This window comes from Vulpes vulpes, chromosome 6 (assembly GCF_048418805.1).
Source record: "Vulpes vulpes isolate BD-2025 chromosome 6, VulVul3, whole genome shotgun sequence".
Taxonomy (NCBI): Eukaryota; Metazoa; Chordata; class Mammalia; order Carnivora; family Canidae; genus Vulpes; species Vulpes vulpes.
The window spans coordinates 64,413,386-64,424,658 of NC_132785.1; the positions used below are offsets into that span (position 1 = coordinate 64,413,386).

At 53.2% G+C, this 11,273-nt stretch overlaps 2 protein-coding genes across 3 annotated transcripts in view; one reads left to right on the plus strand and one right to left on the minus strand.

Annotated features, from left to right (window-relative positions):
- Positions 1-5,732, minus strand: part of SLC7A7 (solute carrier family 7 member 7) — a 74,824-nt gene extending 69,092 nt beyond the window's left edge. The window contains exon 1 of one of the 2 annotated variants that reach the window (XM_072761197.1): positions 5,697-5,732. The gene's annotated coding sequence lies outside the window, so the exon portion shown is untranslated. Of the gene's footprint in view, positions 1-5,475; positions 5,531-5,696 lie in introns of those variants that run through there. The other variant, XM_072761198.1, reaches the window with a different exon arrangement.
- On the plus strand, positions 4,841-10,864 carry LRP10 (LDL receptor related protein 10). Its single transcript, XM_072761194.1, has 7 exons — positions 4,841-5,448; positions 5,855-5,899; positions 6,405-6,540; positions 7,851-8,041; positions 8,155-9,172; positions 9,493-9,622; positions 9,754-10,864. Exons 1-7 carry the CDS (start codon positions 5,412-5,414, stop codon positions 10,339-10,341), a joined length of 2,145 nt encoding a protein of 714 aa, XP_072617295.1. The 5' UTR covers positions 4,841-5,411; the 3' UTR covers positions 10,342-10,864.
- The last annotated feature ends 409 nt before the right edge of the window (positions 10,865-11,273 follow it).

Here is an 11,273-nt window from a genome sequence, read left to right on the forward strand (position 1 = left end):
TTTCCTGGGCTTGCATTTCCTCACCTTTAAAATGGGGCTAACAATTCAAAGAGTAGTTGAGTGAGTTAAAAGATGTAATCTACATGATACCTATGACTGGCATTCATTCAGCAAACATTTATTGAGTACCTACCTTGTCTCAGACACTGTTTTTGGCACTAGGGATACACTAGTAAACAAACAGATCCCTGCCCGGTGGAACTTACATTCTTGCAGGAGGAGCAGGCAATGTAAACATGATAAATGAGTAAAATATATAGAGAATATTAGACGGTGATAAGAACTTTCCAATTTAGTTCTGTATCCTTTTTGGGTTTTTTTTTTTGTTTTTCTTTTTTTTGTTTGCTTGTTTTTATTTATGATAGTCACAGAGAGAGAGAGAGAGAGAGGCAGAGACACAGGCAGAGGGAGAAGCAGGCTCCATGCACCGGGAGCCTGACGTGGGATTCGATCCCGGGTCTCCAGGATCGCGTCCTGGGCCAAAGGCAGGCGCCAAACCGCTGCGCCACCCAGGGATCCCTTGTATCCTTTTTGATTCACAATTCCACCTCTAAATTTTTTCTCTTTTCTAGCATTTTACTTTAAGTATTCAAGGGAAACGAGGCTACTTCCTCAACACTTTGCTTAGAAATTTCTTCAACCAATTGGGGTGCCTGGCTGGCTCAGTAGGTAACAGCATGTGACTCTTGATCTCGGGTCGTGAGTTTAAGCCCCACAATGTGTACAGAGATTACTTAAAAAATTTCCAATTAGGGCAGCCCCGGTGGCGCAGCGGTTTAGCGCCGCCTGCAGCCCAGGGTGTGGTCCTGGCAACCCGGGGTCGAGTCCCATGTCAGGCTTCCTGCATGGAGCCTGCTTCTCCCTCTGCCTGTGCCTCTGCCTCTCTCTCTCTCTCTCTCTCTGTCTCTCATGAGTAAATAGATAAATAAATCTTTTAAAAATTTTTTTCCAATTTTTTTTGTCCCTCCTCTCCATCTGGGACCCAATCACTCTGATTTTCACTTTCACATCTATATTTCTATCCACATTCTGTGTACTACCACTTAGGTCATCCAAGGAGACTGAGGTCTATACAGCTCTCTCCTTCTGAGCGGCCCCAAGAAGCACCCTTAATAGTCTGTTCAGGGCAATGTTGGCTTCCTCTAGCATGCCCCTCTGGCCTCTGCCCATTTCCCAGTTCTAAAGCCACTTCCACATTCTTAGGCATTTGTTATTACAGCACTCCAACTTCTCAGTAGCAAGTCTCTGTCTTACTCCATTTGGGCTGTAGAGCAAAAATTCCACCAACTGGGTAGATTTATCGCTCACAGTTCTAGAGACGGAGAAGCCCAAGATCAAGGCACCAGTGGTCACCTAAAGATGAGGGCCTTCTTCCTGGTTCACTGCCAAACCTTCTCACTGCACCCACTCATAGTGGTTAGGGAGGGACCTCTCTAGGGTCTCTTTTATAAAAGGCACTAGTCCCATTGAGGGCTCCATCTCATGGACTTAACATCTCCCAAAGGCCTATCTTCTAATACTATCATCTTTGGAGGTTAGGAAATCAACATTCGAATTTGGGGGTTGGGGGAATACATTCAGACAATAGCACCTCGCTTCTGCACGTACTAGTAGTTTCATCTTGAGCAACTTATCTCACCTACCTATGACTCAGTTTCCTCAATTATAAAAGGAGGGCAAAAATACACCTACTTCCTAGAGGTGTGGTGAGGATTAAATGAGATAATACATGAGAAGCGCTGCCATAGGCAGGTAGTCTACCAAAGTTAGGTATTATCATTTTGAAAACCAAATATCTGCCCATTTTCCACTACTTCCACTATTTTTCATAATTCTTCAAGATTTTCCAAGAACATCTCCACAGGCCCACTCCTAAATGTACTTCATGTTCCAGGATGCGATTTACATGGGCCTAGACACTTAAACTCACTAGACTAATTAAAATTTAAACTCATTTTAAAGCACCTAGGTCCTTTTTAATTTCTTCCTATTGTCTTGGGGCTTGAATTCACTCTTTTTTATTTTTTTAAAGCTTTTATTTATTTATTTATGAGAGACACACACAGAAAGAGGCAGAGACACAGGCAGAGGGAGAAGCAGGCTCCATGCAGGGAGCCCGATGCAGGAATTGATCCTGGGACTCTGGGATCACGCCCTGGGCCAAAGGCAGATGCTCAACCACTTAGCTACCCAGGTGCCCCTTGGATTCACTCTTAAATATGAAACCCCAGGGGGATCCCTGGGTGGCTCAGTGGTTTAGCACCTGCCTTTGGCCCAGGGTGTGATCTTGGAGTCCTGGGATCAATCCCGCATCAGGCTTCCTACATGGAGCCTGCTTCTCCCTCTGCCTGTGTTTCTGCCCCCCTCTCTCTCTGTGTCTCTCATGAATAAATAAGTAAAATCTTAAAAAAAAAAAAAAAATGAAACCCCACTGTCTAGTTTAGTGCCTTGCACTTGGAAGGCACTCTAAATACTTTGAGAATGAAAGTTCGTTCTAAAAAAAAAAAGTTCATTCTACCCTGGTGCCATTTCTTCCTAATGATAATGATTGCTCCCACAGCCTAGATCTTGACTTTATTTTTTGGCAAATTTTCATTTACTGGGTGTCCCAGACCATGGGCTCCCTTCCTCCTTTCCCTGTCTCCCACAACTTTTCCCACTTCACTACCACCTTTCTGCTTCCTATCTAAACTCCTCACTCCCCCACATGCCCACTCACTCCCATGGGTACTCCTCATGGCTATCTGGATTCTTTCTTTGTATATCTCACCTCTCTTCTGAAGTAGTAAGTTCCATGAAGTCCATGAAGTTCAAGTGGAATCTTTTTTTTTTTTTTTACTTTTTTTTTTTTTTTTTTTAGATTTTATTTAGGGACACCTGGGTGGCTCAGCAGTTAAGCACCTTCAGACCAGGGCATGATCCTGAGATCCGGAATCAAGTCCCACATCAGGCTTACTGCATGGAGCCTGCTTCTCCCTCTGCCTCTGCCTGTGTCTCTGCCTCTCTGTGTGTCTCTCATGAATAAGATGTTATTTATTTATTCACGAGAGAGAGAGAGAGAGAGAGAGAGAGAGAGAGGCAGAGACACAGGCAGAGGCAGAGGGAGGAGCAGGCTCCACGCAGGGAGCCTGACCTGGTACTCCATTCCGGGTCTCCAGGATTACTTCCCCTACTGAAGGTGGTGCTAAACCGCTGAGTCACCCAGGCTGCCCTCAAGTGGAGTGCTTTTTTTTTTTTTTAAGATTTTATTTATTTATTCATTCATGACAGACACACAGAGAGAGAGAGAGGCAGAGACATAGGCAGAGGGAGAAGCAGGTTCCATACAGGGAGCCTGACGTGGGACTCGATCCCGGGTCTCCAGGATCTGGCCCTGGGCTGAAGGCGGCGCTAAACCTTTGAGCCACCAGGGCTGCCCCCTTAAGAGTTCCAGGCATCCATCAACCATAGAGAACATATAGCCAGCACTCAATTAAAACTTCCACGATCACTTTTAGAACTTAAATATTTTTAATTTTCCCAACCTCTTTGCCCTGCTTCTCTTTGCTCAACATCCTTTTCCTACTCTCAGGATCCTATATCACTCCTCATTAATTCCCAAGAGCAGCACAGATAGGGAGCACAGCAGAGGACACAGAGACCAACGGACCAACATCCCCTGGCAAAGGACCAAGGTCTAAATGGAAGAAAGCCCTGTTTATGGCCAACTCTATGGCTTCAGGCCCTACTGTGGTTCCAGTTTTGAAAGTATCAAAACTGGTGCCAACAACAAATGTCATGGATAGAAAAGTGTTTTTGCACCATTTGTAGAGTGTAGAGTCGTTAAGGACCCAAACGTACACTCTGTCCAGAGCCAGATTGTCTAGGTTCAAACCCTTGTTTGAGCATTTACTAGATTCATGATCTTGGGCAAAATTCTTAACCTCTCAGTGCCAGAGTTTCCTTACCTGTAAAATAGGAGTAACAGTAGTTTCTACTTCACAAGATTGTGAGGAGGATGAAAAGAGCAAATACTTGAAAAATGCTTGGATCTATGCCTGAAATGTGAAAAAAAACCTCAAAAAGTATTTGCTATTGTTACTGTTTACTAATATTACCTATCCGTGCCACAGGAAGGAATAAGAAGTAGTTACAGCCCACATAAATAAGAAACATCTCCAGTGACTAGTCATAATAATTGTTCCAGGGGACAGGGCACTTCCTAGATGCTGGACTAGCATTACCTCCCTAAATGTTAATTAGTCTTAAAAGAGTCGCACTATTAACCCCATTTTACAATTGAGACTCACAGGTTAAGTGATTTTTCTCAAGATCTCTGAGTCAGCTAGTGGCGAAGGTACATTTATTCGTTTATTTACCACGAACTGGGTTCTCACTGTGTCTCAGCAGGAGAGAAGCCCCGAGGGTGCAAAGGCAAACAGTCTAGGCCCCGACCCACAGGAAGTTTCTGCGCCCGGAGAAGAGGCGGGGCGGAGGCGGGAAAGTGGAGTAAACACATCGTGAGAACACCGCGTGGTAATTGCTCTAATAGAGGCTCACGCCGAAAAGTGCTGCCTGCCCTCCGGCGCTAGAACAAGAGAAGGACTGGGAGCTTAAGGGCCCAAAGGACAGACGCGCCAGCTGCGGAGTAAGCCGTGGTCCCCGCACCGACGCGTCCCGAAACAAAGGCGCCGCCCCGCGCGGCTGAACAGGCGGAGCCCGGAGCCGCGGCTGAGCGCCTCGCGGAGGTGGGTCCGACGCGGCCCCGCCCGGCCGGAAAGGGGTTAAGGCGAGCGGGTGGGCGGGGCGCGCGGGGACCGGCAGGGGCGGGGCTAGGCTCGGCCCCGCCCCGCCCCCGCCCGGCTCTCCCAACCCCGGGGCTGGCAGGGGTGCCGCCCGGGCGAGGGCCGGGGAGCTGCGCCGAGCCTCGCGTCCCCCTCCCCCGCGCCCCTGCCGCGCGAGTCCGGCGGGTTGGACGCGCTGGAGAAGTTGTGCGGCGCCCGGGCCGGCCCGGGGGGCTGACCGTCGGCAAAGTTTGGCCCGAGGAGGAAGTGGCCTCGAGCCCCGGCAGGTGGCGGGCGGGCCTGGGCAGGAGCGCGCGCGGCCTGCGGGCGGGCTCTGGGCGGGGGCGCGCTCCAGCGCCGGGCCTCGAGCGGAGTCCCGGGACGTGGGGAGCCGGCCTCGGGAGACCGCGCGGCGGCGGCCGGGGAGAACAACTCCGAAGTTGGAGAGAGGCACCGCCCCTGCTCCAGACGGCCGCCGCCGCCGCGCCCTCAGCCCTGGCATCCAGAGCACCGGCGGGGGAGCCCGGGCCATGCAGCCCCCTCGGGGAGGCGGCCGTGGGGGGCCCGGACGCCCGGAGCGGCGCTGCCTCCCCACGGGGTAGGCGACAGAAGTGCCGGGACTCTTCCTGCACCCCCGGACGGCTCAGGATGCTGCCCTTCACCCTCCTCCTCCTCCTGCTCCTGGGTAAGAAACCGAAACGAGACTACTCACCGGCACCCCGCCCCTAGGGCTCAGAGCCCGGGCACCCGAACTCCCTTCCTCGTCTGCCGCCCCTCCCCCCCGCCTGCCGGCGCCCCCACCCCCGCCGCCGCCTGCGACGCTGCCTGCCCCAACCCCGGGGAAGCTGCCAGCCGCTCCCTTCCGCCCGCATCCTCCCGCGGGCTTCCCTAGACTGCCGTGCCCTCCCGCGCCCGCAGGCCGTGCTGCCGTACCTTCCTTCGAGGTCCCCCAGCGCAGCCCTCCCCTGCTCCGCTGCCCCCTCCCTTAACCTACCCGGAAGTCCCAGATGGCTCCCTTTCCTCCTTGAGTTGCTCAGGTGAAGAAAACTAAGGGCGATGCACTCCCCTGCCCTTTCTCATTCTTCCTCTAGGAGGCGCTCTGGCACATTCAGACCGGATCATTTCCCCAAATCCTGGTGAGTAGAGGATGCCCCTGTGACCGACCACAAGGGCTTGGTAATGAGAGAAGATCCAGGAGGATTCTCTCTCCCTGAATCGTCCGGCACCTACCATAGTTTTAGAGTGGAGATCATCCATCCTTATTTTACAAAAGGGGAAACAGACCCAGTGTGAGCTCTCTCACTTGTAATATATTGGTTTTTATCAAGTATCCATACTTGACCTCCCTAGCCAGAACGTAGTCTCCCTGATTGTAGAGACGGTATATCCGTCTCCTCCTGGTCCAAAGCAGCCCCCAGATGGTTTCTGGTGTTGATATTTAAGGTGAAGCTATAGTGAATGTAGGGGAAAAAGGGAGCCAGTTGAAAACTATGATTTGAGTGTGTGTGGGGGGGTGGTTGGAGAGGTGGAATTTCTCTTGCTCCTTGAAGAGGTCAGGCCCTAAGAGGCCTCAAGCCTGGGGGCAGGGGATATGAGAGTAATGGACTCTCAGCCAACTACCCTACCTTCCTCTGTCTCCAGCTTGTGAGGATCCTCCGGCCGTGCTCTTGGAAGTGCAGGGCACCTTACAGAGGCCCCTGGGCCGGGACAGCCACAGCTCCCCTGCCAACTGCACCTGGCTCATCCTGGGGAGCAAGGAGCAGACTGTAACAGTGAGGTGAGAAGCAGGCCAAGACCCTATTACTACCCTCCCACCCTCTCCCTCCTTCACCATGGGAGAGAAAGCCTTCAGGAATCACTTTTCCATGGAGTTTCCATCCCTGTCAACAGAAGAAAGAGTAAAATTTGATTTGTTTTAGTCTGCCCTAAAAGCCTGGCTTATTCTGGCCCAGACACAGTGATTTGGAGCTGAGGTGGGGCAAACATCTAGCTTGGACTCTGGTCCTCTCTGAAGGACAGCAGGCACTCTAGAAACAGCCCTTGGGCTTGAATATGGCTGTTCTGAGGTATCCTTCAGTCCATTGCATATCCTCGCTTAGGTTTCAAAAGCTATTCCTAATTGGCTTAGAACCTTCCTCAGCCTCCCCAGATCTTTTATTTTATTTTATTTTTAAAAATATTTATTTATTCATTCAGAGAGAGAGAGAGGCAGAGACACAGGCAGAGGGAGAAGCGGGCTCCATGCAGGGAGCCCGACATGGGACTCGATCCCGGGTCTCCAGGATCACACCCTGGGCTGCAGGCGGTGCTAAACCGCTGTGCCACTGGGGCTGCCCTCCCCAGATCTTTTAAACAGTATAGGTCTCAGACCCCTGTCTCCTCTGACCTTGGGCCATAGGGACCCATGTTTAGTACCTGGCTATTTCCTTTTTTTTTTTTTTTTTTTTTTTTTTTTTTAGTACCTGGCTATTTCCTTCGTAAAATTCACTCTCCATGAATTTACCCAGTGGGTGCCTGGGTGGTTCAGTCAGTTGAGCGTCTGCCTTCGGCTTGGGTCATGATCCCAGGGTCCTGGGATTGAGTCTCACATCCAGCTTCCTGCTTAGTGGGGAATCTGCTTCTGCCTCTTCCTCTCCCCTACACTCCTGTTCTCTCTCTAGCTTGCTCGCTCACTTGCTCTCTCTTTTTATAAATAAATAAATAAATAAATAAATAAATAAATAAATAAATAAATAAATAAATAAATCTTAAAAAAAAAAAAAGAATATCTCACATCCATGGGGGGGCTCCTGGCCAGCTTGGTTGGTAGAACATATGACTCTTGATCTCTGGGTTGCAAGTTTGAGCTCCACATTGGGTGTGGAGGTTACTTAAAAAGAAAATCTTTTTTTTTTTTTTAAGATTTTATTTATTTATTCATGAGAGACACAGAGAGAGGCAGAGACACAGCCAGAGGGAGAAGCAGGCTCCACACCCTGAGCCAAAGGCAGACACTCAACTGCTGAGCCACCCGGGTATCCCAAAATTAAAATCTTAATAAAAAAAAAAAAAGAAGATCTCACATCCTGCTCTCCTCCACCCCTATAGGTTCCAAAAACTGCACCTGGCCTGTGGCTCAGAGCGCTTAATCCTGCGCTCCCCTCTCCAGCCACAGATCTCCCTGTGTGAGGCACCTGCCAGCCCTCTGCAGCTGCCTGGGGGCAATGTCACCATCACATACAGCTATGCCGGGGCCAGAGCACCCATGGGCCAGGGCTTCCTGCTCTCTTACAGCCAAGGTATGCTGGACAGGGATGTCTCTGGAACTAGTAGAACGGGTAGTAGAAGCCCCAGGGAGGAGGGGAGGATCCCACCAGCTCTAGTGTTAAAGCCCTTCATGGTACCTCTGCAGATTGGCTGATGTGCCTGCCCGAAGAGTTCCAGTGCCTGAACCACCGCTGTGTGCCCTTGGCCCAGCGCTGCGACAACATCGATGCCTGTGGCGATGGCTCTGACGAGGCAGGTTGCAGCTCAGACCTCTTCCCTGACCTGACCCCAGCCCCTGTCCCCACGTCACCTTGCAATCACACCTTGGGAGATTTTTACGGGGTCTTCTCTTCCCCTGGCTACTCACACTTGGCCTCAGTCTCCCACCCCCAGTCCTGCCTCTGGCTGCTAGACCCCCATGACGGTCGGCGCCTGGCAGTGCGCTTCACGGCCCTGGACCTGGGCTATGGAGATGCAGTACATGTGTATGATGGCCCGGGGCCTCCTAAGACCCCTCGGCTGCTGCGCAGCCTCACCCACTTCAGCAATGGCAAGGCTGTCACCGTGGAGACGCTCTCTGGCCAGGCCATCGTGGCCTACCACACGGTTGCTTGGAGCACCGGTCGAGGCTTCAATGCCACCTACCACGTGCGAGGCTACTGCCTGCCCTGGGATCGACCCTGCGGCTTGGGTGCTGGCCTGGGGGCCAGTGAGGGCCTGGGGGAGCGCTGCTACAGTGAGGCACAGCGCTGCGATGGCTCATGGGACTGTGCCGATGGCACGGATGAGGAAAACTGCCCCAGCTGCCCGCCTGGACACTACCCCTGCGGGGCTGCTGGCACCCCTGGGGCCACTGCCTGCTACCTGCCTGCCGACCGCTGCAACTACCAGACTTTCTGTGCCGATGGAGCAGATGAGAGACGTTGCCGGCACTGCCAGCCTGGCAATTTCCGATGCCGGGACGAGAAGTGTGTGTATGAGACGTGGGTGTGCGATGGGCAGCCAGACTGTGCCGATGGCAGTGATGAATGGGACTGCTCCTATGCCCTGCCCCGCAAGGTCATTACGGCTGCTGTCATCGGCAGCCTGGTGTGCGGCCTACTGCTGGTCATCGCCCTGGGCTGCACCTGCAAGCTCTATGCCATTCGTACCCAGGAGTACAGGTGAGAGCACAGCCCACCGTCCAGGCATGGGGCCCAAGGGCGAGACCATGAGGGTGCTCGCACTGGGGACAGGTTCTGGTGACTTGCCTCTGGGTTGGTTCCTGAGGCTGTCCAGCTTGGCAACAGGGTGCTCCTCTGAGCACAGATCTAGAGCCTGAAAGCAATCTCAAAGAAGGAGGGGTTCCCTATGACTTTTGGGGTATAGCCAGGGCATAGCTCAGTTGTCCCAGCCCGGGTGCAGAGGGAAGAGATGTGTCCAGGCTAGGATAGGCTGCTCTGGCTGGCACCACCTGTGACTGAGCAGCCCTCGTTGCTTCCAGCATCTTCGCTCCCCTCTCCCGGATGGAGGCTGAGATCGTGCAGCAGCAGGCGCCACCCTCCTATGGGCAGCTCATTGCCCAAGGCGCCATCCCGCCTGTCGAGGACTTCCCTACAGAGAATCCTAATGATGTAAGTGACCTCCCAGCCCTGGTTCTTCATGCGTCCAAGCCTCCTGTGGCCCTGCCACCATACTGTCCTTCTTTTAGGCTTCCAGACCTCCTCACTTCTCTGACTCTGATGTCTGCCTCCTCTTCTTGCAGAACTCAGTGCTAGGCAACCTGCGTTCTCTGCTACAGATCTTGCGCCAGGACATGACTCCAGGGGCTGCCTCGGGTGCCCGCCGCCGCCAACGGGGCCGCTCCATGCGCCGCCTGGTGCGCCGGCTCCGCCGCTGGGGCCTGCTTCCTCGAGCCACCACCCCAGCCAGGACCCCTGAGACCAGATCTCAGGTCACACCTTCTGCTGCTCCCCTTGAGGCCCTAGATGGCAACACAGGTCCGGGCTGTGAGGGTGGGGCAGTAGGGGGGCAGGATGGGGAAGAGGCACCCCCATTGCCAGTCAAGGCTCCCCTTTCATCTACCAGTGTGTCTCCACACACCCCCACTGTCTCCGAGGCCCCCGGGCCATCGCCCTCCATGCCCCTAGAGCCATCACTGTTATCTGGAGTGGTGCAGGCCCTGCGAGGCCGCCTCCTGCCCAGCCTTCAGCCCCCAGGACCAACTCGGACGCCACCCGAACTCCACACAATGGTCCTGTCCCCAGAGGATGAGGATGATGTGCTTCTGTTGCCACTGGCTGAGCCGGGGGTCTGGGTGGTCGAAGCGGAGGACGAGCCACTGCTTGCCTGAGGTGACCCAGCTCCCTTGGGGGCTCTGGTCGTGATGACAGCAACCCTTCAGAGGGCAGCTCAGCTTCCCTTCCACTTCTTCCTTCCCTGAGCCTCCATCTGAGCCTCCTATTGACCCTGTGTGGCTGCTGTAACATTAGGTATCCCTCCGGCAGGGAATGGGCTCCCACAGAGCTCCCTCGGCATGGGCCCTGAGACCGTAGTCTTTGTCACCACTGTTTCCCTGCACCACCACCACTCAGGTGGCTATTTTTAAAAAGTAAATTTCTTGAAGGGTCATAGGCCTGGACACTCCATCCTTTCCAAACCACTGCCCGAAAGTGGCCTTCAAGCACCAGAATGTTGATTATGAGTGGAGACCTCCAGCCCCCAGGGGAAGGATTTGGGCAGAGCCTGAGATTTTGCCTGCTGTCGTCCTTCCTATGGGGCCTGGCTCATAAAAAGAGCACAGAAAATGCTTTTGTCCCATAGCTAGGTCATTGCCCAGCAAGTCAAGGTTGAAAATAAAGGAGCCAGAAATTTAACTTTTTTGTAAATGAGCTATGACCTGACCCCAGTCTTAGCCATCTCAGCTTATGTTTGCCTCACCTTGCTCCTCCCTAAGAAGGCCTCTGGCCTGCACTCCAACTCCTGCCCTCTTCCTCCTACTCATCTTCTAACCATACACTGTTACCAATTCGAGGGTAAGAAGATTTCAAGAACCCTAAGCACTCCACCATCCCCACCCACTGCCTGGGGCTCAGCTCTACCTTGAGTGACACCAGGGGTGAGCAGCAAGCCTCTTTATGCCCCACCAGGCCAGAAGTCTGGTGAGCCAGCTGGACCCTGTAGCTGGGAAGGTTCCCATTTATGGAATACTCCCAGAGCACAGATCAGAAGCAGAATGTCCCTAGGGGAACATAGGAGCCAAACTCCTGGTCTCTACCCTCCACC

What these genes read in the sequence shown, in the direction of transcription:
- LRP10 (XM_072761194.1), top strand. Translation starts at nt 5,412, where the DNA reads ATGCTGCCCTTCACCCTCCTCCTCCTCCTGCTCCTGG. An exon ending in CCTGCTCTCTTACAGCCAAG is followed by an intron (nt 8,042 to 8,154) that starts GTATGCTGGACA and finishes GTACCTCTGCAG; the next exon opens with ATTGGCTGATGTGCCTGCCC. An exon ending in ATTCGTACCCAGGAGTACAG is followed by an intron (nt 9,173 to 9,492) that starts GTGAGAGCACAG and finishes CGTTGCTTCCAG; the next exon opens with CATCTTCGCTCCCCTCTCCC.